At 43.9% G+C, this 24,486-nt stretch overlaps 2 protein-coding genes across 2 annotated transcripts in view; both read right to left on the bottom strand.

The window, feature by feature from the left end:
* The window catches only part of LOC140911113 (lipoxygenase homology domain-containing protein 1-like), a 101,786-nt gene extending 77,709 nt beyond the window's left edge, over positions 1-24,077 (bottom strand). Inside the window, exons 1-2 of the mRNA XM_073343459.1 lie at positions 23,988-24,077; positions 20,739-20,855 (exon numbers count right to left, since the gene is read on the bottom strand). Of these exons, the coding sequence (XP_073199560.1) occupies positions 20,739-20,855; positions 23,988-24,029 (159 nt within the window). The 5' untranslated portion in view covers positions 24,030-24,077. The remainder of the gene's footprint in view (positions 1-20,738; positions 20,856-23,987) is intronic.
* Positions 296-10,339, bottom strand: LOC140911695 (lipoxygenase homology domain-containing protein 1-like). The gene is made up of 4 exons (XM_073345235.1): positions 10,256-10,339; positions 6,223-6,385; positions 2,093-2,247; positions 296-514 (listed from the first exon to the last, which is right to left on the bottom strand). Exons 1-4 carry the CDS (start codon positions 10,337-10,339, stop codon positions 296-298), a joined length of 621 nt encoding a protein of 206 aa, XP_073201336.1.
* Positions 24,078-24,486: the final 409 nt, after the last annotated feature.

The raw sequence follows: 24,486 nt of genomic DNA on the forward strand, positions 1-24,486 counted from the left end.
AGCCCTGCCAGTGCACTTGGCTCCTGATCTGAAGAGGGTAAGTCTCCACTAACCATTCAGTCCTTGGCCTCTCCACTGAGACTGCAAACAAAAGAAGTCAGTGATGGAGGACCAGAGAGAGAACCATCAATTCATTTTACGTAGGCCAAAACACAACCTTCAGGGGGTAACATGGTCAGGCCACTCATGAGCTGTGCTGGACTGCAACCAGATGAAAGGCCATGCATCTCATTTTTATTAGCAGCAACGTGATAGTGCTCAGAAGCCCGGGTCAGGATCACTGCGCTAGCTGTTGTTACTGTACCTGTTCATAAAGTGTCCGCTCTATCCTTTTGTCCTCCTTCTTTGTAGAAAGCCAGCGCTCACACAGAAAGAGGTACAATTCTTCTGTGGTTTCATCCAGAATCTCTACTTTTTCCAGGTACCAGTCAGCATTCAGCATGGTGTTGTCATGACGAATCTTGATCTTGTATATAATGCCCAGGTCCACGGCCTGTATTGTGAACTTATCCTCCTACAGGATGTTTAATAGCAATAGTTTCTCTCAATGGACAATAGCTAATGTATACAATGGAGTACAATGCATGTGTAAACCCAGCCTTACTGGACAGTAATTGATTAAAAGCTGCAGCAGAGTTGTCTGTAAAAGATTCTGTGTCCATTAAAACTGTCCTGAGAGGGAGAGGTTTAAAGTGCAGTTGTGCTGTGAACATGACTATGTAAAAACTCACCCTCTTACTCAAAGGGAATAGATGTGTTGAGCACTTGGAGCTGGTATCTGCTGACTTTAGTGTCAAAAGTAAAATTTTACTGTTTACTGCTGTTAGCTCACCAAGGACAACAGAGCTAAGAGAAAGTGAGCTGGATTCTCCTCTGGTTAACACAACAACTGAACTGTTAACTACATTTCAATTGCAGCTCCAAATTCTGCCATCATTTATACCTGGTGCAACACACTGGAGACAATGGAGAAAATTCTGTACTTGGTTATTATGCATATGCAATTGCTAGTGAAATTAGCAGGAAAGAAACTCGCTTGACTCTCAGGGTATGCCTACACTACAAAGAAAAACCCACGGCATCGAGTTTTAGAGAACAGGCCAATTATCTTGGGCTCACGAGGCTCAGGCTGCGGCCGGGGCTAAACATAGCAGTGCAGACATTCCCACTTGGGCTGGAGCTGGACTTTAAAACCCAGTGAGCAGGGAAAGTCACAGAGCCCAGGCTCCAGCCCGAACATGAACATCTATACTGCTATTTTTAGTCCCACGGCCTGAGCCTACAAGCCCAAGTTGATTGGCCCAGGCTCTGTGACTTGGTGGGTGGGTTTTCTTTGCAGTGTAGACATACCCTCAGATATAATATGGAGTCTGCAGGGCTGGCTGTTGGTAACTTTTAAATTGAGCACACTGATCTGGAAATCATGGAGTGACAAACATGGAACAACCTAGTGCCATTTTTACATCACTTCTCACAGTAGAATCACACGTTAAGAGCTTACAAAAAGCTGTCGTAAGATGATGCCCCAATATTAATTATAATACACATTATAGTCAGATTCACCAAAGCTGCCCCCCTTTTAGGAGATACAAATCAACTCAAGGGATGGTAACCATGCCCTCAATTATTGGTGCTTCCAATGCTTAATTTGTAATGAAAGAGGTGCCGGGCTCAAGCAATTGGTTTACTTTCATAACGGATGCAGCAAGCCCACAGGTGCCGGGGCTATGAACCGCCAAGCCAAGAGGTGCCCAGGCTTAGCCCTGGCAAAAATTAAGCACTGAATACTTCCAGTTTTGCAGCTGAAATATAGGAGGCTTGGTATGGGCCAGACTGGCCCTATCTCACTGATTCCAAGCAAAGAAAGATCTTGTCCATCTTAGGGATTGCTATAGAGCCTATCATTGTAGTACATAAATACCAACATTAAATTGAAAATGTAATGTTTTAAGAGGTAATAAATATGATCCATCAGTTCTGACCATCCTTGCAGACTGGTACTTCCCATTAGGGAAGAGCAGTTACAACATTTGTTCATCGCTTTGCTTAAGGCCTGCAATTGGAAAATGTTATCAATCAGTTTCATCTTTACCTGTGCTCTTTCAAACTTGTTGGAGTTAGTTTCAGACTTGCTGAGTTTTCTCTCCCCGGTGTCCCCGAGGTCTCCATATATAGTCAGGAAAACATTTGCATCTGTCCCAGCGCCATAGATATTGCCAGTGAACACAGTTATCTTGTATGTATGAACTATATAAAGAAACAGATATCTAAATATATGATTTGGGAGCAGATGGATTCTCAGGGCCTAATCTTATATGCTGAGGGCAGTGTAAGAGGTGCTGAGCTCCCATGAACTTCCACCTAGTTAATGTCTCTACAGTGCCTTGACACAAAACGTGCAATTAAAGATGCTAAGTATCCTTATTATTACTGACTTCATCTAATGTCAATGGGAGTTGAGTGAATGCAGCGTCTTTCATGATTAGGATTCAGGATCTGCTCTCCACTGCATATGAGAGGGTTAAGTGGTCTGGAGTTGTGGATTCTTAATATTCTATCCTCCACAAACAAGCTCTAGGGATTTCAATGGGAAATTTCCACCAGAGTTAATGGGACTTACCCGTATAAATTCCCGGCACTGAAAGAAGAGGGCAGACTCCAGAATCTTGTTGCTCGGACAATATTTAATTAAAGACATGTTGGAGTTTTACTGTTTAAGTATGTTCTTTGTTGAGCTCACTCAACAGTGATCCAATGAAATCTCATAACAATCTTTAGTAATGTGCTTTTCTAATGTGTTAAATGCAGCTATTTCCATGTATCTGCTTCGCCCCATTTACATGAGGGGAACAAACAGTGACTGAAAGAATGTTCCCTGGAAAAGCAAATAGCAGCTAACAGATTTTTACTCACATTAGTGCCATGTAAACCCCAAAGAGAGTCTCACTGGCAGCTTTCCATGCTACTCCCACACGATTCAAAAATGAGAAGGAGAAAAAGCTGTACTTTTTATTGGAGGCACAGAAACTTGGGGTATGGAGACTTACCATGTTTGATGGTGGGATACTTTGTGTACATTAATAGCTTCACAGATAAGGTGTGGGTTTTTTTGCTTTTATTAGAATCCTTTCACACTTAGCTCTCAGAATAATACAGGGGCTGTTCCACCTTCCATTGTAATAGGTGGAAAGACTCCCTGTGGTTGCAGTGGGAGCCGGATCAGGTTCATTTAGCTCTGAAAATAATTTCACTTTTCCTGCTTTGCAATTTCACTAATTTCACTTTTCCTGCTTTGTTTTTTCACTAACCACAGAGAGCATTATGCTGCAGTAGGTGCCATAACAAAAGATATTCTGATGGCTTGTGGTTATCAAAGATACTTTGGCATTCTTCATCAGAGTAGAGGTGTTAACTCTGGCATGCTGGCCAAATTCCAATTTGGGTAGTTAATTACAATGTACCTACTTAAATTTCACCTGCAGTTTCAACTGAATAAAGTACTTTTCTGACATTATGTCCTAAACTGTTGTGCAGCGTTGCTATACTCAGTTAAACTGTGGTGTTCCAGCCAAGAAATAACTGCACTTTAATAGGTTTCAGAGTAGCAGCCGTGTTAGTCTGTATCCGCAAAAAGAACAGGAGGACTTGTGGCACTTTAGAGACTAATAGAAAAGCTTCAAAACCAGACTCCAATGAGAAACTGCTGAGCTTGAATTAATATGCAAAACTAGATACCATTAACTTGGGTTTGAATAGAGACTGGGAGTGGCTGGGTCATTACACATATTGAATCTATTTCCCTATGTTAAGTATCCTCCTCACACCTTCTTGTCAACTGTCTAAATGGGCCATCTTGATTATCATTACAGAAGTTTTTTTCACCTGCTGATTATAGCTCATCTTAATTAATTAGCCTCTTACAGTTTATATGGCAACTTCCACCTTCTCTGAATGTATATATATATACCTTCTTACCATATGTTCCATTCTATGCATTTGATGAAGTGGGCTGTAGCCCATGAAAGCTCATGCTCTAATGAATTTGTTAGTCTCTAAGGTGCCACAAGTACTCCTGTTCTTTTTGCATTTTAATAATGAGTGCAGTGGTCCCAACATATGTTCTGCATAATCAGTTTATTAAATTTGATTCTTTGCATATCATTTCAGTAGCTCTGCAGGACAAAATGCACGACTATAGCGAAGGAATCTGTTATTTTTTATTATTTATATTGGGCTAGTGCCCAAAATCAGCTGTAAAAACAATTCAGAAAACACAGTCCCTGACTCAAAGAACTTAATATTCTAAGGCTTTGTCTTCACTAGAAAAAACATGTTCTTACCTGGTGTTAGTTAACATCTGGTAACTAACACGAGGTAAAATCCTAATGAAGACAAAGCAGTTTGTAATTGTAATAGGAGTTAGCAGGTTCAGGTAAACCCCAGGCTCCTGTCTAGTCCTCACTTTGACCTGCTAGCTCATCTTATAACTATAAAAGGCCTTAGGGGGGTGCATAAATTATGTACACTGACAGAATGGCATAGTTAGGGCCCTACCAAATTCGCGGTCCATTTTGGCCAATTTCAGTCATAGGATTTTAAAAATCGTACATTTCACAATTGCAGCAATTAAAATTTGAAATGTCATGGTGTTGTAACTGTAGGGGTCCTGACGCAAAAAGGAGTTCTGTGCATGGGGGGGGGGTCGCAAATTTTTTTTAGGGGGGGTTGCAGTACAGCTACCTTTACTTCTGTGCTGCTGCTGGCAGCGGCGCTGCCTTCAGAGCTGAGCAACTGGAGGGCGGCGGCTGCTGGCTGGGAGCCCAGCTCTGAAGGCAGAGCTGCCACCAGCTGCAGCACAGAAGTAAGAATGGCCTGGTGTGGGATTGCTAGGGGGTCGCGGTACTGCCACCCTTACTTCTGCCCTGCTGCTGGCAGGATGCTGCCTTCAGAGCTGGGAGCCCAGCTAACAGCCGCTGCTCTCTGGCTGCCCAGTTCTGAAGGCAGCGCAGAAGTAAGGGTGGCAATACCGCGACCCCCCTAGCATAACCTTGCGACACCGCCCCCCTCTTCCCCCCGCAACTCCCTTTTGGGTCAGGATCTGCGATTTGAGAAACACTGGTCTCCCCCTGTGAAATCTGCGTAGTATAGGGTAAAAACACACAAAAGGTCAGTGACACATTTTTCATGGCTGTGAATTTGGTAGGGCCCTAGGCATAGTGTAAATACAAATCAGGCTGAGAAAGAGAATAAGAAATACTGGACTAGATGATTTCCATGGTTGAATCGTCCTCTTACCTGGTACTTGAACCCTGAAAGAAGATGGCAAGCAATACTGGCAGTTGGATTCAATTAGCTCCAATCAGAATATGAGAGGGGTAAGAATCTCTCTCTAGGGCAGAGGTAACTAAGGGTTGGGTCAGGGAGGTCTTGCAGAGAAATCCTTAGCAACAGCCAAGTTTGAGGGAGAAGTTGAGGCTGAAATTTATATTGTGTGGTTACTATTTATGTTAGAAAGCCAAATACCAGGAAGAGTGTAAATCCAGATGTTGCATAGCATTCGTCTTCTCTGTTCACAGTAGGATAGGAACTCAACCTACTTACAGAGGGATCTGAATAAGGAGTGGGTAGCTGCCCTGCAGACCAGGTCTGGGAGGGTGTTATGTACCTAAGGGGCAGTGTGGAAGAAAGTGCAAAGACAATCATGGAAAAAAGCTACAAATGGGGCATCAAGGCTGGTCAGTGGAGCAGAACGGTTGGAGGACAATACGACAGGAGATGAGGACAAATAACTAGAGATAACTAGTTGAGGACAAATGACTAGAGATAACTAGATGAGGACAAATAATTTGCAGGGCCTGGAAGACAAGATGTTGGAAACTTGTGTGTAAAGGAGAGCCAATAGAGAAATTCAAAGGATGTATGTGAGACACAATCAGAACAGCAGCCAGGGAAGATGATTGTAGCAGCTGTGTTTGTGAGGACTGGATGGGAAGCATGTTGGGCACCCAGGAGGCCAGAGAACGGGATGTTACAGTAATCCAGATGGGACATACTAGCTTTTTCATATAAAATATGGCAGTTTAAATGATTGATTTTTCACTCAATGGCCATAATTGCAAAGAAGCAACCTTTAGTAGCATGTATCTACCTGAACTACATATCCAAATGGCTTGTTCCAAAGGGACAAAATAATAAGTCAAGGTGTGGTGGAATTTTACTTACTTTCCAGTGGTTCTTCAACTTCCTGTTCTATCTGCTTTAGTGTCCCGTCTTTCAGGAGTTTTTCAGTAAAGATATCAGATGGTACAAGTTCTCTTACAATCTCGCCATCATCTTCAGATTTTGCAAGCCACCTTTGACATGGAAATGTGATTGTTTCCGAACCCTGGTGTAATATGACAAAGACATATTCTTTTTTAGAGGGAGAACTAGTTAGTTGCTTCTCAGCCATTGGACACAGCCACTGATTGGCAAGCACAGTGAATTCCAGTATGTGTGTATGCACAGATTAAAAACTGTGTTAAGTGCAACAACCAGACAATGCGAGTATGCAATGAAGCAGAACAAAGTATACTTTTAGGTAATAAAACCCTTTCTATTATTCAGTATCAAAAGCTAAACTGCACTCAAATGAGACTAACCAAAGCAGTAAATAATGCAGAGTACACTACTCCACTAGTTAACAGGGGATTGACTATATAATCCAATAGGTATTCTCCCTCTCTAATTTCAGTGGGTTCAGTGCCTGATCCTGAAAACCATTATTACCAGTAGTATCCTCTCACTGAAGACGTTTGTGAATATGGATTTGCAGGATCCTGCAACCCTTTATCAGTCCTTATTCAGACAATACTTTCCTTGAAGTCAGTAGTTTTGCTTGAGTACATACTCCAGGATTTTGCTGAAGTGCAAACTTCATGATTTTTCCCAATAAAATACTAATACTCAAGCACTCTCAAGCCATTTCCCATGAGTACTTTAAGAAAAAAAGGGAAATAATTTTTTCCTTTGTTTCGACTTTACTTTAGGAGAAACAAGCATGATTTTTGTCCTATCAAGGAAGAAATGAAAACAGTGGAACAGCAAATAAAATCTATGAGATCACTTGCTAAGGAGAAGTAACAGGCTTCTTCAAGGCCTTCAAAATGTTATTTAACCAGGGTAACTCTGTATGAACTGGACATAAATCTTCATGTAAACTGCAGATCCCATAAGTGTGAACAGAACAAAGTTAACTTCCAGACCACCCACAAACTACACAGCATAAAGGAAGAAAAAGCTTTTGAATGTGTAACTGCCTTGACTCCATCTCAAATGGGATCCTCATCCAGGTCTTCAGGTCTTTTCACCTTGACTATTGCAGCTCCATGCTGTTGTCTTTCAAACAGCTATGTGCCATTGTCTGTCATGTAACATTTATACACAATTATATCGATGGTACTTATATGTCCCCCCGCAATTGTTAATGTATCTATCCTCACAACACCTCTCTGAGGTAGGACAGTGCTATTCTGATCCACCTGCTTAAGATCACACAGGAAGATTGTGGCAGAGCTGGGACTTGAACCAAAATCACTGGAGTTGCAAGCTAGTGCCCTAACCACCGGACTACCCTTCCTCTCTGTAGGGCCATCTCGAATCTATATTCAAATGACTCCACAAGCATTCCCACTCATTTAAAGATCCTGTGTAGCATAGTGCTCCCTGTTTCTGAAACCCTCCATGGACTTGCTTCTGTCTGATAGCAGAGTCTTGAGCCTCTGATCTCAATTACCCTCTTCCTTGCATAGACTAATTAGCCTTTCTGGGACTCAGATAAGTTGTTCACCAAACATAAGAGTAATTTCCTCGGTTTGGTAGAGCTCCTTGGGAAATACGATGATGTCATGTGTGAGCACCTATGGCAACTAGTTCGTAAAGAAGCTATGAATCATTACTGCTGCAAAACAATTCAATACAAATTGATTGACCTTATGGCAAAGAAGGGGCTTGATAACATATTGATGCAGCTCGCAAAGTGAAGTACTACACCGTAATAGTGGATTGCTCTCCCGACATTAGTCATAATGAAAAGATGTCATTTACAGTAAGATTTATTGATGACAAGGATAGCTGTATCCAAGTAAAGGAACATTTTATCTGTTTCCGGTCTGTGTACGATGCTACTGGAAAAGGCCTAAGAAAACTCTTTATGAATGTTTTGAATGAGAGTAAAATAAAGCTTCAGGACTGCCATGGCCAAGGCAACTACAATGGTGTAAACATGAAGGGAAGAAACAGTGTTGTCCAGGCAAGGATCCTTGTGCTGAATCCAAGAGTTTTCTTTATGCCTTGTGGCTGCAAGTCACTCAACCTGGTTGTCAGGACCAGTGTCATCTGCTTCAGATTCAGTATCTCTCTTTGAAGTACTGCAAAGGAGATACATCCTGTTTTCAGCATCAACTATCAGGTGGAAGATCCTCATGGACAATGTTACAAATCTGACCAGGAAGCTGCTAAGTGACACTTTCTCGGAGATCCTCATTGACAGTATAAAGCCAGTGAGGTATCAAGTAACTGAGGTTTATGACACCCTGATGGAACTGCCACAGTCAAGTAAAGTCAAAGCTGGAATCCAACAGGAGGCGCAAAGCCTGGCAAACCAGATCATTGACTTCAAATTTCTGGTCTCAGTTGTGGTTTGGCACAATATCCTGTTCCAACCAAATGTTGTAAGCCAGGCATTACAAACTCCATCAATGGACATCGTGACCGCTACTACTTTAATGAGAAGCTGCCGTGATTTCACTGTGGCCCACAGAGACAATGGATTTGAAAATGTCATCACTGCTGCCAAAGAAATGGCCGAAAACTTAGGAGTTGAGCTTGTCTTCAAGGAAACTCGTATTCATTGGAAGAAGAGACAGTTTGGTTATGAGAGCAGAGATGAGGTGATGGGAAGCTTAGAAGACAAATTCAAAAGGGAGTTTTTTTGCTCACTCATTGACTCTGCTCGAGTGTCCATCAAAGAAAGGTTTGGACAAATGAAGCACTACGAAAAGATTGGAGAGGGGGGTTCCTGTGATCTTAGTAAGCTGCCAGCAGACAGGAAAACACTCTTGAACAATTATACGGACCTTCACTGGACGCTGACACATGGAGAATGTTTGGACCTCAATGATAAAGACCTCTATGTCAAATTGGACGACCTCTGTCACATTTTGCCATACGGGAAGCACTCTCCACTTCAAATTTTCCAATTTATTCATGAGGCAGCGCTCAAGGACACTTTTGCTAATGTGTGGATAGCTTTGAGGACTCTGCTCACGCTGCCTGTCACAGTCATGAGTGGTGAGCACAGCTTTTCCAAGCTCAGGCTCATTAAAACGTATCTTTGATCGATGATGGCCAATGATGCACTGACATTGCTTGCTATTTGATTGCTTGAAAATGCCATTGGGCAGTCTTTGGATCTCTCCGACGATGTGCTACAGTTCACGAGGACAAAGGTGAGAAAAGTGACCTTTTGAACTAATGGACTAGGGTTAACATTCTAAAGTTGTCACCTACTGTAACCTACTGTAACAGTGTTTAATACTGATCCACCCAGTGTTGGTGCACAGTTCCATTTCTTGATGTTAGTACATTTCAGTTATTTGTAACATTAAAAAAGTTTCTATAAGCTTAGAGAAAACAATTTTTTATTTGCTTATACATGGCACGAATAAATACACACTTACAGATCCTAGCGTGCAAATTTATCATCCAATATGACAGAGACAAATCATGCATGCAAATTGTGCATCAAAGTCATGAAATGGGCTACAAATACAATAAAAAATAAGGTATTGAAAAGTTTAACAAATGGAGGGGGGATGCCAAAGACTCGCCATGCCTGGGGCGTCATTTGGTGGAGAGCCAGCCCTCCTTCTCCTATCATACTCTCTCCACTACCCTCCCTGTTCACTCTGCTGTAATGCTGTCATCCTCTTTATACTTCCCGACACTCCCATCGCTTTTGCAGGAGCCTTCTCCTCTGCAGCATCTGTCATTTAGAACAACCTTCCTCTCATTCCAAATCTTTTCCAGAAACATGATTTCTCCCTTGCATATGCCTCTTCATTCATCTTGCTGTTCCTCTCAGAGCTGTTATTTAACCCTGTATTTGCAAAAGTTCACTCTAAAGCATTTTGGAGCATGGCCTGTATGACTGACAATATACAAAACCAAATAGGACTTTAGATTATTGCAAATGAAGTTCTTATTTCCATTTTACCTGGGATGTAGGAGGAGGTGGCATGTAGAACAGACTTCCATCTTGAATGATCCCTTGTAAGTCTTCTTCCTTCTCCAACCTCATTCATGGTCAGATTTGTGCTCTATTTCCTCATCTCTACAATCCTTCTGTAAAAGCATAGGTTCGTCTGCACATTGGATATGATCTGACCACTGCAATCATTTTGTTCTCAACTGGTGGAAGACTGCAACTTACCGGGATCATCTAAGTATTTCCTTGTTTGTGATAAAAATCAAAGCAACGGATGTTAAGAATATGCCATAACTTGTTGACACTGAAACTATTTAGTCTCCTCAGCTGTTTTTTACAGTCATGTTTCTGCTTCATATAACAGAGTTCCCATTATTATTGCATTATTACATCCCACTGCCAAAAGAGAGGCCGCTGAAAGTGATGAAATGCCATTGATGCAAGACTGATCCGACGTATGACTTTGGATACCGAACCTCTTGCTTTCAACTGACTACCCAGATAGATAAAACTATTCTCCCAGTCAATGCCATTGTCATCGTCATGCAGTGTTAACAGGTCATTCATTTCCATTTTACAGGAGGCATGCATAGTTTGATTTTATCACCACCTATTTTAAGTCCTATAGATTCTGCAGTCTGTCGCAGCTCTTGCAGCATTAGCAGCAGTTGATCAGTAGTTTCTCCAAATAAGGCGGTATCATCTCCATACTTGAGATCCTCTTGATAAATCAAGAGGCAGCTGTCTGCAGCTACTGACTTACTATGCAGAAGCAGCTTCCTCCCTCTCCAAGTGACCTGATATGGCAATGAAGTCGGATAGGTTTCCTAAATTGCTTGGCTGCTTAAACCGCTGCGATAGGAGCATGGGGGTGATTTTGCTGCTTGTCTTGATCTATCACCTTCCCTTTCTCTGTATACAGGGGTAGAGGGATTATAGGATCTTGAAGGCGAAGAAGCAGCCTCATAGACTATGAGCTGCAGACAGCTGCTTCCCTGCCTTCAAAATCCTTTATTTAGAGTCCTATGCAGATACAAAAATTGTATCCACATCTGATCCACGATCGCAAAAATAGATATCCACGGATTTGCACAGCTCTACACATAACGACTGCAGTCCAGAAAATGTAACCAGTATTTTCTTTCTATGTTCCAAACCATTCATTACAATTAGAACTACCAGTTGACGTTATAATCTAGTGTCAATGAGAAGGAAGAGATGACATTTTGTAACTGTGCCTATGCATTGGTATTCTCTATTACAGTTAGAGATTCCTAATGTGATTCATCATTAAAGGCACGACTGAAGGAACATACGGGTTGCTTAAAATTTTAACTGATCCTAAATGCTGATAGTGTTATCATGGTTGGTTTTATGTGCCTGAGTCATTGCTGTGAACATTATATATTAGGTTACATGATATTTGGGGGACTCTAGCTTAAAAGCCTGCATGATGGAAATAAAGTAGTCAGGGCAAGCGTTACCTGTATTGTAATCACTAGTCTCCATGTCATTGCCACAGTTTCCATTGGAGCTGACTCGTTAGTGATAGTATTATTATTACAGTGACACAAAGTGTATTATTTTATGGTAACGACTGTAAAATCTCACAGTGCTTACAACTGGGATTTGCTTCATTCGAGTTTGATTTTTGGCTTTGAGCTACAGGCGGTATGCCAGTCTGCTAAACTCAGTGCTTGCCCCGTCTGAGTCATAGCAAATGAAATATAATGATCAGATATAATTGACACGCATAGGCAGCGTTCTACTGATATGCAATGAGCTTAGTTTCCTACCCATGTGCTTTCAATTTACTCTAAAAGCGACTGACCTCATTTTTTCCTTTGCAACATACAGATACATCTTAACAGCCTAATCAGGTAGCACAGCTTTTAGAAGCTTTGGCAGCATATTGCTATCCTGTGGCAGGTCATAATATCCTGCAGTTGATTACAGTGGCATCATGCAGTGCTCTGCTTTCTTCTTTTCCACATGCCAGAGTCAAAGCTCAGCAAAATTGTGGATCTCTCTGCTTTATCTTAAGTTGTGAGGCTTTTCTGCTCAGTCTTCTCACTTAACGTCTTTTAAATGCTGATTTAACCATGGCCTGGCTGATTGGGTTAGAACCCACCTCCCTGCCCGAGGAGAGGACGGCCAGACACTGGGCAGGTGAAGCTGCCCAAAGTGCTGAGTCAAACATGTGGGCCTGATAGGGGCAAGCAGGCAGGAAGCATATTTCCCCGTGGGCATGGTGCGCTGGAAACTCCCCATAGAGTCAAACGCCCGTTTCTTTTACCCCTCTGGAACTGGCAACACCACCCCTTGTGCTGTCACCCAATCAGTTATCACACGTTAAACAGGAGCGGGCTGGGTTGATCCTTGGATGGGAGATCTCTGAGGAACACTTGTGGGCCTCAGGAAATTATATTGATTGTTCAGCAGGTGGCGCTCCTCTGTTTCAATAAATACTGAATCACTCTCAGAGGCCCAGTCTACACCAGGAAAGACCTATGCCAGCAAACTCTTGGAGTGAAGATGCAGGTTCTACCACCAATATGCTTTCAATAGTACTGATTGTACCAGTTCCCCGAGTGAAATAAGTTGTATGGCAAAAGCACCTTTATGCTGTTGTAAAAATGCCAGTTGCAAACTGATACACAGTGGGTGGCATGGAAGCAGAGGCAAGTATGAGCGTGAGAGAAGGACATGAGTGTGTGTTTAGAATGGTAGAGTGGGAGAAGGATAGGCAGCAGGAGGAAATGAGAAAATGTAGGCAGTGATGGAGTTGTGCAGAGGCTTGAAGAGGAAGGTGTGGCCCTGAATTTGATGAAGAAAGTTCAAGGAAGCCAACAGAGTAATCCAAAGAGGAGGGAGGAATCAAATGAAACTGTGTGCGAGAGCCTGGGTACCAGAGGGGAGAGTGCAGTGTTTGAAGGTGATGGACAAAGGAGAGATAACAGAAAGTGGGAGGCTGAGACATGAGAAACACGCTTGTTTACTTTAAATTGGAGCAGATTTTCCAGGATTAAATGTTGGAAAGTCCCAAATGTGAGGCAGAGGGTAGAAGCTGCAGGTGGAGAGGCAGCTTTCTGAACCCAACACCATAGATATGGTAGCTGAAGCTGTAAGAATGGGTGAGGTTATAGATGGGCACTGCACAAAAGAACAGACAAAGAGGCAGAGGACAGAACCTGCATGTCCTTGAATGTAGCTCATATTTCAAGTCCAGAAAGGTTGATCCTTTCCTGCATGCTCCCAGACTTGCTACCATAGCCTAATGGCACAACCCCCCATGTCCCCACTTTGGGAAACTGGCACTGTAAAGTCTGGTTGTGAAAAAGCTCCCTTGTATGAAACATGATAGAGATGACTGCTAGTTTGCGGTTTGGCTGCATTTTCCCGGTGCTGCTGACTCGCATACACAAGAATATCAGCCACCTAACGTATGGTGCTCGTGCATTATTGACTCGCTGCTTTACACTGATGGGTGTTTTGTGTCTATCAACAGTGCTAGCCACCTGCAATTATCCTTCTATGGTTATAAGACTGATTGTAAGCAATTCCTTGCCCATGCTCAGCAACTGTATCTTTCAAACTATATGCCCTAATTCTTTTCATCCTCACCCTTTGATTCACTTAAAACAAAATTGTTCCAAACAAAAGATTATTATATCCTTTCCTTAGTGAACTCTCTCATATGGAGGCAACTTTTCTTACGGCTGAGAAACGGGTGCAGATTCCTCCGCAGTCTGCCCACAGCACTGTTCCAAAAACTTCTTTAAGGTCGCTAGAGAGAGGCACTAGGCAGCTCTAACCTCCTCTCTCTGCTGGGCCTCCATTTCCTATTGAACTATTGACAAAGGTTAAAGTTCAAGGGACAGTATGACAGAGTGCAAGGTGCAAACAGGTGAGCCTGCACTCTGATCACTCAGATATTAATTAGTTCCTCTGGAGAAAGCTGGCGGGGGATAACTTGTCAATCAGGCTGGCTGGCTGATGATCTAAGGAGCCAATTACCCCATCAGCCCAAGGCCGTTAAAGAGGTAGGAAGGAAGTGCCAAGGGTGAGGAGAGGAAGGGGACCAGGGCAAGTTGAGCTCAGTAACATGGAGGTCTCAAGGGAGGGACACCTCTGTTCCCCTCAGTTCTTGGGGAGAGGGCTGAAAGAGCTGTTGGTACTGTAAATAAACTGTTGCACACGGATTGTTGTAGAAGTGGTGGAGGGAACTTAACATAAAAGAATAAGGAGAAGGCACAGCCACTGGAGTCCATGCTGTTTCTGCAGGGAAGAAGGCAGGAGAGAAGCCATGCCTTGTGATATGTGGGGGCTTGCCCGAGATCTTGACTCCCTGAATTGGGGCTGTAGTAAGAGGAGGCCCTGAAACATAAATTCTTGTATCAGAGGCCCAGTCTGAGGCCTGAAGCCTGAAACAAAGTAAAGCCTGAACCAAAGTACTTCCAGGCAGTGATAAGCAAAGCTGGGTTGTGAGCCAGAGGCAGGTCCCACTCACAGAAGTTGGCAAGAAAAGGTTGTTAGAGGCACATGCACTCACACACATAAGTGCTAATGAGAGGAACTTGTGCAAAGACGGCGGCAAGACACTCCATAGACATAACAAGGAACAGGCAGGTGCATCTTAATGACAGGGTCAAAAGGACAACATGATGGATAGATTCGTTTGAACTATGATGAGTAATCTGTCCTGCAACGGTATAAAAGTAGGTCCCGGAGCGCACATCTTTGTCCAGCCTCGGGGGCAGTGGAGTGTCCTGCCATTGACTGAGCTGTGTCCATTGCCAGGGAGCACAAATTCGTAGTATGCCCTGTAGAGTCTATAGGGAACTCTTACTGTGCTTCGTTTGACAATAAACCTGGCTCGGGTTCCTTCGTACCTTACTAGAGTCTGTGGTTTTTGGGTGTTCTCTCGGGGTCTGTGGTGGTAGCTATCTGCGCAGAGCTGGGGCAGCACACAGAGGGAACACGCACGCAGCTGACTGTTATCATCATCGAACAAGAGCGGAGCACCACACCGGTAGCTACCGACAACTGTGGCAATTGAGAGGCATAAGGGGGGAGGCTTCTGCGAGTATTTGGCATCCGGATGATGGAGCAGACTCTGCAGTGGCAGGTGGACGGCAGAAGGAGCTGCAGCAGAACATGAAATCTTTCCATCAGTCACACAAACTGGCCAGAGAATCCCTGCTGGCCTGGCAAGCAGAGAAACAGAGGAGCTTGCAGGAATTTATCAGGGATTAAGCACAAATGCAGCAGTAGTTGCTTCCGAGACTGGTGAGTCCCGACATGGGGAATGGTAACTGGAGCCAGGGGGTCAGCCTGTGTAAAAGGTGCCTGCCAATGACCCAGTGCTTCTCTAGTGATATCTGAGATGGTAGCAATGGGAGCTGGCTGGGACAGAGGAACGTGGGCTCTCTAGTTAGTACCCTATTTGGCAGGAGAAGCTCAAGTGGCCTACATGGTCTTGGGCAGCAAACAGGCTGAGGACTATGATGCTGTTAAGGCAGCCATACTTGACCATGTGGGATTGTCTACAGAGAAATACCAGCAGAAGTTTTGCGCTGCTAGATGGGCCAGATCTGTATAGCCCAGGGCATGTGCCCAAAGGTTAACTGATTGGGCCACCCACTGATTAAAGCCAGGCACTCAGACTGTGGGCAAAATCACGGACTCCATAATCCTTGAACAATTTCTACATGGCCTCCAGGAGAACACTCATCTTTGGGTTAGGAACTACAGCCCTGGAGGCAGTGGTGAAACTCACGGAAGAGTTTGAGGTAGTAGATTTTCCCTGCAAGGGGGTTTGTCTGTCTAACAGGCCTGAGCTGGAAAGAGGGTTGGAAAAGTGTTAGGGGTGAAATCTACAGAGAAGAAAAGAGAAGAAAACAAGAGTCCCCTCTGGGGAGGCGCGAAATTACCTGTTACCAATGTGGGAGACAGGGACGTATAAAAAGAGACTGCCCATCTATGGACTGTGGGCTAGCATAATTTTGAAACCTTACGGGAGCAGTGAAGAAAAATGCCAAAATCTTGGAGAAGGAGAGGAGGAGATGGGAGAAGGGCCTAGTGGATACTGCATCAGGAGTCCGTCCTGTCCTGTTTCTGTGGGGAAGAAGGCAGGAAAGGAGCCATGCCCTGTGTCAAGCAGGTTCTCAGCTGTACCCAAGGACCACTGGTTCCAGGTGAAATGGTGGTGCTTGCCACCTCCTCAAAGCATTACCCTATTAATTAATATCGCTTCAGCTTTTCTTGGATCCAGCATCCCTGTGCACTGAGTTATCTGGGAGACAGGGCTGTTTGAGCTGGATGGACAGGATGCATAGAGATGCAAAGAGTGTGCATGGAAAACTGTAAAAAACATTACAGCAAACATACATATATGTAAGTGTCATTTTCTATAACTCTCTCCCCTTGTTCTTTATGAATAAGGACAGCTGCATTGAAACTCGAGATGGGCTAGGTCTGTAAAGGTCAGATCTGAATCCAAATTCTTCCAAAGTTCAGAGGGATGTCAAGGGAAGTTTAGATCTCTGGATGAGGTTCTGGCCTGTCTCTAGGGTACAGATGTGGGGACCCGCATGAAAAACCCCCTAAGCTTATTTCTACCAGCTTAGGTTAAAACTTCCCCAAGGCACAAAGTCTTTTCCCTTGGATTAGGTAAAACGCTGCCACCACCAATAAATAATTCAACAAATAATTTAACAAATAATCAGGGAAAGGACTACTTGGAGATCTTATTTCCCCAAAATATTCCCCCAAGCCCTTACACCCCCTTTCCTGGGGAGGCTTGAGAATAAACAAGATGAGCACAAACCAGCCTTGGATTTTTAAGACCCCAAAAACCCAATCAGATCCTGAAAAACAGAAGTTTATTAGAAGAACAAAAAAAGATAAGAGAACAACTCTGTAAGATCAGAATGGAAGATAATCTTACAGGGTAATCAGATTCAAAACATAGAGAATCCCTATAGGCAAAACCTTAAGTTACAAAAAGACACAAAAACAGGAATACACAATTCCTCCAGCACAGCGAATTTCACAAGCCAAAACAAAGAAAATCTAACGCATTTTCTAGCTAAATTACTTACTAACTTTACAGGAGTTGGAGGGCTTGCATCTTTGATCTGTTCCCGGCAAAGGTATCACACAGACAGACAAAAGCCCTTTCCCTCCCGTCCAGATTTGAAAGTATCTTTTCCTCTCATTGGTCATTTTGGGTCAGGTGTCAGCGGGGTTACCTTAGCTTCTTAACCCTTTACAGGTAAAAGGACTTTGCCTCTGGCTAGGAGGGATTTTATAGCACTGTATACAGAAAGGTGGTTACCCTGCCCTTTATATTTATGACTGGCCTACCCCTTGGGTCCCACAAACAGATGAGCTAGGATTTCAAGGGATGAAGAAGGTAAACAGTAAGAAATAATAAGCATGTGTCATCATTGTACCTAATTGTGACTACAGCTTCCATGTTAATGTTACTGTAGTATCAACAGCAATAGAGCAGTAGCAATAGTATTAATACATCACTATATTTGCTTGGCTTTGCAATCTGAAATATAAGTGCTACCAATCCAGGGAGACTGAATTCAGTCAACTGCTACAAGTTCACCCATGTTTGATTACCAAAGTGCATTTATAGCGCTTCAGTCATCTCCATTATCCACTTCGTAGTAGGGTCCTATGTAAATCCAGTCTGAGAACCAGTCCTTTTACAGTCAACACAGGGGTATTTTCCCCATTCACATATATGTTTCTTCTGTAGACATTACACACCTCCATCCCCATCCTATAATGCTGTTCACTTAGTGCTGGATACACAAAGAGGACTTACGTGTTGCAATGCCGAGCCTAACTTTATGTGCCCCGCTGCCTAATGAGTTAGGTGGCCAAGCTCCCTACACAATGTATGGGCAGAGTTAGGTCTGGTCTAGACTACATACTTACTTGCATACACCGCAGAGCAATGTAGTTATACTGATCTCAACCCCCCTTGTAGACAGTGCTATGTTGACGGGAGACCTTCCCCCGTGACATAGCTGCCGCCTTTCGCGGAGGTGGAGTTATTAAGCCAATAGGAGAGCTCTCTCCCGTTGCCTTAGAGCATCTTCATCATGTACTACAGTGGCACAGCTGCACAATGTAAATTTGTAGTGTAGACCTGCCCATAGGCCCTTACAAACTGGAGATCCACAAAACACAGCACATTCAACAGGGAGCTACCTTAACTAGCCAAGAAGGAAATGCTGATGAGAGGGGTGTGGCCTAAACCCAACCCCGCAAAAGGAGTTAGGCACCTACCTCTGCTGGGGATTCCCAGCCAGGAACCCTCTCTTGCAGTGAGGTGCCTAAGCCCCTTTGTGCAAACGTGGGGCAGGAATTGAACCCGCACCGCTCCAGAGGATGCCCTAACCCAGGGGTGGGCAAACTTTTTGACCCGAGGGCCACATCAGGGTGCGAAACTGTATGTACAGATGGGTAGGGAAGGCTGTGCCTCCCCAAACAGCCTGGCTTCTGCCCCCTATCCACCCCCTCCCTGCCCCCCTCAAAACCCCCGACCCATCCTACCCCTGCCCCTTGTCCCCTGACCCGGGACCCCCATCCCTAACCCCCCCATCTACTGACTGCCCCCCCAGAACCTCTGCCCTATCCAACCGCCCCCTGTTCCCCGTCCCCTGACCACCCCCGCCCCAAACCTCCACCCCATCCAACTGCTCCCTGTCCCCTGACTGCCCCTCAGGACACCCTGCCACTTATCCAACCACCTGACCCCCTTACAATGCCACTCAGAGAAGCATGTCTGGGAGCCACGCCGCCCGGCCGGAGCCAGACATGCTGCCGCGCTCCCCTGCATGAGCGCGCAGCCCCGCCACTCAGAGCACTGCCCATGCTGCGGCGTGGGTGCAGGGGAGTGGGGAAAGGCCTAGCCTCCCCAGCCAGGAGCTCAGGGGCCAGGCAGGACGGTCCCGCGGGCCGGATGTGGCCCGTGGGCCGTAGTTTGCCCACCTCTGCCCTAACCACTGGGCTATGGGGTACTCAGAGGAGGGGGAGAGGAAGGGAGGCTCCCTCCATCTCTCCTGTTGAAACTGAAACTTTGTATAAATAATGAACTAGTCATTGGAACAGGGAGTTGAAGCTGGGTCTCCCGCATCCCGGGGGAGTGCCCTAACCACTAGGCTAGGGGGTCATTCTCACTCTCTTTCGCTGGCCCAGTGAAGCGTGGTAGGACTGAGGCAGCTGTGCTCATGCCCACTGGCAGAGATTTAGTACCTAAAGGACTTTATCTATGGAAATGTAGGCACCTCAGGCCCTTGGGCAGCAACTGTGTGGGGGGATCTGAAGTTCAAACTTGGGTGTCTAAAGTGCAGTTAGGTGCCTAAATCCTTTTGCAGACCTAGGTAAAGAGCTTCCTGTCTGGCTCAGGAACAAAATGGTAGCTGGATCAAACCTGCAAGGCTCTCCAGACAGAAATGGAGCATTACACATCCTGGGAGAGTTTCTGCCCTGTGCCTTACAGGAGGTGCCGCAGAGAAGCAGCAGCCCAGAGGTAGTGAGGGAACAATACCAGGCTAGTGAGGGCTGGTGCACCTTCCTGGCATAAATTAGACAGCCTCAAGGGCTACCCAAATTTACAACAGACTCCCCAGTACAACCAGTGGCAGAACCACATCCCGGAGCATCCCACAATCTCTGTTGTGCTCCGCACCAGGAAGATTTCTTCTGACACTCCTGACATGCCCCACATAAGGGGGCAGCATATGGCTGATTATGGTTTCCTTTCACTACTCCTGCCTCACAGAAAATTCTCCCCTGGCCTTTGCAGCTATAAAGCAACAGAATGGCATATGTATTTACACAGTGCACAGTCATTCCAAAGTTCCCCAAACTCTTTACAATCTACACATACAGCAGCCATTTCACAACACTGAAATGCAGCCAACTCTGGGATGGGAGGATGGTAGCCAGCATGCACTACGCAACAGTGGTGGAAGGGGAAATTTTTCCCAAGATAACTGGGGAAAAGTCTACCCTTACAAAAACCACCATGCGATCTTTATCGTAGCTACCGAAAGCAGACATGTCCGCAGTTTTTAAAGTCAGATAACTGGGCCATCAGTCGGACATACTGGTTGCTCATCAATCTGTTGTTAACCATCCGTAGTCTTGAAATATTTTACTCTAACGTGAGCCCTGATACCTTTATTCTACCCAACAAGTGCATTAAGAATGGGGGAGGGGAGGAGGTTAAGCATTTTTTTTTTGTTAAGCTGCAGAGTTTTAGAATCAACATTTGAAGAATAAACCACCATAATAAATGTTTGCCCCAGAGTCCCCAAGCTCCTGCTACTTCATTAGCTAGCATTGCTCTCTGGGGAGTCATTTTTCACTCTTAATCATTCTTGGTATATTGCTGCTCCACTTTGGGAAGCAGAAGCAGCTGCCACTGGAAGCCTTCCACAAAGTCCAAAGATTCAATGCCTACCTTCCCATTTGGCAAAAGTCTCCGTATCTCCACCCGATCTAAATGCCATCCAGAATTAAGCCCTCCGCCTTTGTGCCCAACACGAATCTTCTCAATAGTGTCTCCAACATCCTCCAGCTACGGAAACAAAGAAAAGATTATGAAGTGAGTAATAGGCGGCAGCCTCAGTTCCTTTACAGCTAAAGCCAAGATCCACTGATTCGTTATCCATTTTCTTATTTTCAGTCTATATTAAGTTCCCAAAAGGGCAAATATTAGCCTCACCGTAGCATCCATATGCAAGTGGAATGAGGGGCTCAACATTGTGTTTATTCTGAAATAAGTGCGTCCACACTGACTTGCACTGAAATAACTACATTTTGGGAACAGATTCTGTTAAATAGGTGCAAGTCTGTGCGTGGAGCATTTCCTCAAGCTCTTCAGATGGAATTGGAATTGAACCAATCCTCAGAAGCTGTAAGTTTACTGTGGTTTGATTTTTTTTTTTTTTACAGCTCTGTGTTAGATTATTGATTCATGATTATAACAGGGAAAGGAGGGTCTTGAAATCAAAGCACAAGATTGAGATCCCGGAAATCTGCTTTTTCTTTCTTGCTCAGCCACAGACTCAGTCTGACACTTTGAGCAAATCACACAGATCAATATTTTAAATAGCCACTAATTTTCTGGGTGCCCTTTTAGCCACTTATATTCTGAAAATAAAACTGTAAACCTAAACCATGAAACTGATTTTGATTTGTACCTTTTGTTATTTCAGTGCCAGCTTGAGTGTAGATCAGCACTGATCGAATGCCTCCTTTTCACATGGGAGGGGCCTGTTAAGCTAGTGTTTTCCCTACAGAGCTTTGTATACCAACTATTTTTTGATCTTGCAAACGTTAAAAGTTTGCAGGTATCAATTTAGCTCCCCTACCACTTGCCCCCAACATGACAAGACTGTCATGTACAAAAGCACAGTGTGTTTCATTTCAGGAGAGACAGAGAATTGGAGTAGACTGGTTGCTGCAATTCAGGGTTTGGTGCTGCAACAGAACTGGATAGGGAAGCTTGCATGAGGTCTGCATTCACTCTACCTGATTTGACTATAGCGAGCATTATCAATCCCTTACTAGCATAAAAATTAAAATTCTCTGAATTCATCCAAAAACATTAATATAGGTGAAACGATGTAATTCTTCCTCTGCTCAGCCTGAATAACCATCCCTCAATGAGGCATTCAATCTATACATAGTAGTGAAGTGGCACGTGACTGTAAAGATGGCTATTAAAAAAAGATGTGTTTATTGCAACGCTTTAGGCATTTCCAGAAAATCACCACTCAGAACTGTAGCTGGTAATGTGTTTTTTAAGGCTTTTATTGCCCCTTCTGCAGAATGCCAAACAGCACCGGCAGTAAAACCACTAAAACAAAAAGGCAATTCTCAGCTCTGTATTTTCTGAAATCCCAGCATTATTTTCAAGGTCTACTGAGCTTCAAATTATGGATCCTCACAAATAGGTGAAAGAAGAATATATTTTTCTGCTTTTTTGTTGTGGTTTGGTAAAGAAAAAAATAAATTTTGGGGACCAGTTAATATGTCCTTCTAAATCCACAGAACAAACTGCATTTTCATCTTCTTCATCTCAAATGCACTGATGCTCAGCTTCATCTAAAGGGAAAATAAATCCTGAGGGTTACAACGTTAAAATAATGTGCAGTTCAAGATTTATACACATGGATTGATTAATGGCAAACTCCATCATCGACAACTCCAGGGAAACTCCATGGAGGTAAGTTCTGGTCTTTGAAAGATGTAAAGAGGAAGGTTTATTGTGATTTGTTTCCTAGGACAACAATTTGAGCTGAAAATATTTTAATTTGTTTAAAAATGTTCTAAGGTTTGGTCTTGATTATTAAAAAAACACCACCACAACAAAACGAAAAGAAACACAGAAAGGTTTTAAGTCCCTCTGGAAACTTAGTCTCTGTCACATGCAGTGGATGAAAATATCAAACAGAAACAACATATAGGGCCAGATTTTTAAACACCTCCGTAACTTGAAGTGCCTTCTGAAAGTACACCCACAAAATGGTGCATATAGATCCCCCATTTGTGCATGCAATTTCAGATATTACCTTTGGTTCTTAGAAGGTGTTTCCTTTTAAAAATATTGGAGGGACAGAGAGAAGTGAGAATATGTGTAAGTGTACCAAAGAGAGAGGAAGAGAAATTATAATTGATTAAAGGTTCTAGATGAGGCCCTTAGCAAGCAATGGCAGGGGTTGCTACTTATCTATCTTATGTTGCTCCAACTACTGTATCTGTGCACCTTACAGCGCTTTAAGGGTATTTATCCTTGTAACATGCTGTGAGAGAGGGCTATTATCCCCATTTTATAGATGGGTTTCTGAGGTGCAAGTGTAACACTGACAGACTTGGTCCGTCGGCAGGCGGGATTGAACCTATGACCTCTGGAGCTTAGAGCATAAGCTAAAAGCCAACTGGCTCTTAGCAAATTCTGTACAGAAGACTCATTTAACTCTCTCTCTCTCTCTAGTCGTCTCAGTGCCACTAGATGGGACAGAACACCACACACCAGGAGGTGTGTAGGTTATACAAGAAGGCTTGGTGATTTGCCTGGGATCATACAGGAAGTCTGTAGCAGCACTGGGATCGGAATCCAAGACTCCCAAGTCTTAGGCTAATGCCCTAACCACTAGAGCACCCTTCCTCCCTCACTGCAGTACCTGCACAAGTCTCCTGTGAGGAGAGAGGTAAAGAGTGGAGTTGGGCAAGTCATTGATTTTTTGGTTCAGTGGAAATTCCAAAACCTGGAAAAAAATATTCTGTTTGGGCTGAGCCATATCTGAATGTTGTAGACTCTCTGGTAAATTGAGAAAGTCTGCTTGAGGTCTACCCCAGAAGAGGGATTTGAACCCAGAGCAGAGATTCAAGCCTGGGTCTCCACATGAGTGCCCCCACTACTGGGATAAAGGTTATAAGGGTCCAGCAGCACCCCCACCTCTTCCTTCTCTGGCCAGTCTGTGAATGACCAAAACAATTCATGTCAAATTCACAAATAGTTTCAGGTTGGCCAAAAATGAACCTTTTGTCCAGAATTAGTCATCCAAAAAATTTCACCCAGCTGTCATGAAGAGTCCTTTTTCAATGTTTTTCCACATTCCAACTGCTTTTCTCTTCACTTTGTGTCCCTAAACCCCGCACCCAATCATTGCTCCTGAAAAAGAGCAAATATTTTTTATTTTACCTCCACAATGAACTGATCCACTGAGTTCCTCTCAAAGCACATCCTTTGCTCTCTCTTGTTCTGGCACAGGGATTTCTGTTGGCTGCAGATTCCATTACTTCCATAGAGAACAATGAAAACATCCGCATCAGTGCCAGCTCCAAAGATGTCACTGGTGTAAACTGTGATCTCATAAGGGACAACTAAAGCAAGCAGAGAAAAACAACAAACAAACCAGGAGCTGTGAGCAAAAAGCCAGGCTTCCAACTGGGAAAGTCTATCATTCATTTTAGAATTTAACAAACTCAAACCTAGATTAGAAATGTCAACATTTACAAAGCATCATTAGGAATTATACACACGGAAGTTATGTACAACTGTTACATTATGTTGCAAGCCATCAGGCTGGATTCTGATCTCAGTTACACCAGTGTAAATCTGGAGAACTCCATTTAAATCTATGAAGCCAACAGAGCTACTCTGAATTCATACTGATTTACTGAGGTTGGAATCTGACCCA

Source organism: Lepidochelys kempii, chromosome 5, assembly GCF_965140265.1.
Source record: "Lepidochelys kempii isolate rLepKem1 chromosome 5, rLepKem1.hap2, whole genome shotgun sequence".
Taxonomy (NCBI): domain Eukaryota; kingdom Metazoa; phylum Chordata; order Testudines; family Cheloniidae; genus Lepidochelys; species Lepidochelys kempii.

Coding starts and splice junctions, on each gene's coding strand:
- LOC140911695 (XM_073345235.1), bottom strand. CDS start 10,339: ATGAGGTTGGAGAAGGAAGAAGACTTACAAGGGATCATTCAAGATGGA. Junction 2,248..6,222: donor AGTTGAAGAACCACTGGAAA/GTAAGTAAAATT, acceptor TTCTTTATATAG/TTCATACATACAAGATAACT. Junction 515..2,092: donor ACAAGTTTGAAAGAGCACAG/GTAAAGATGAAA, acceptor AACATCCTGTAG/GAGGATAAGTTCACAATACA.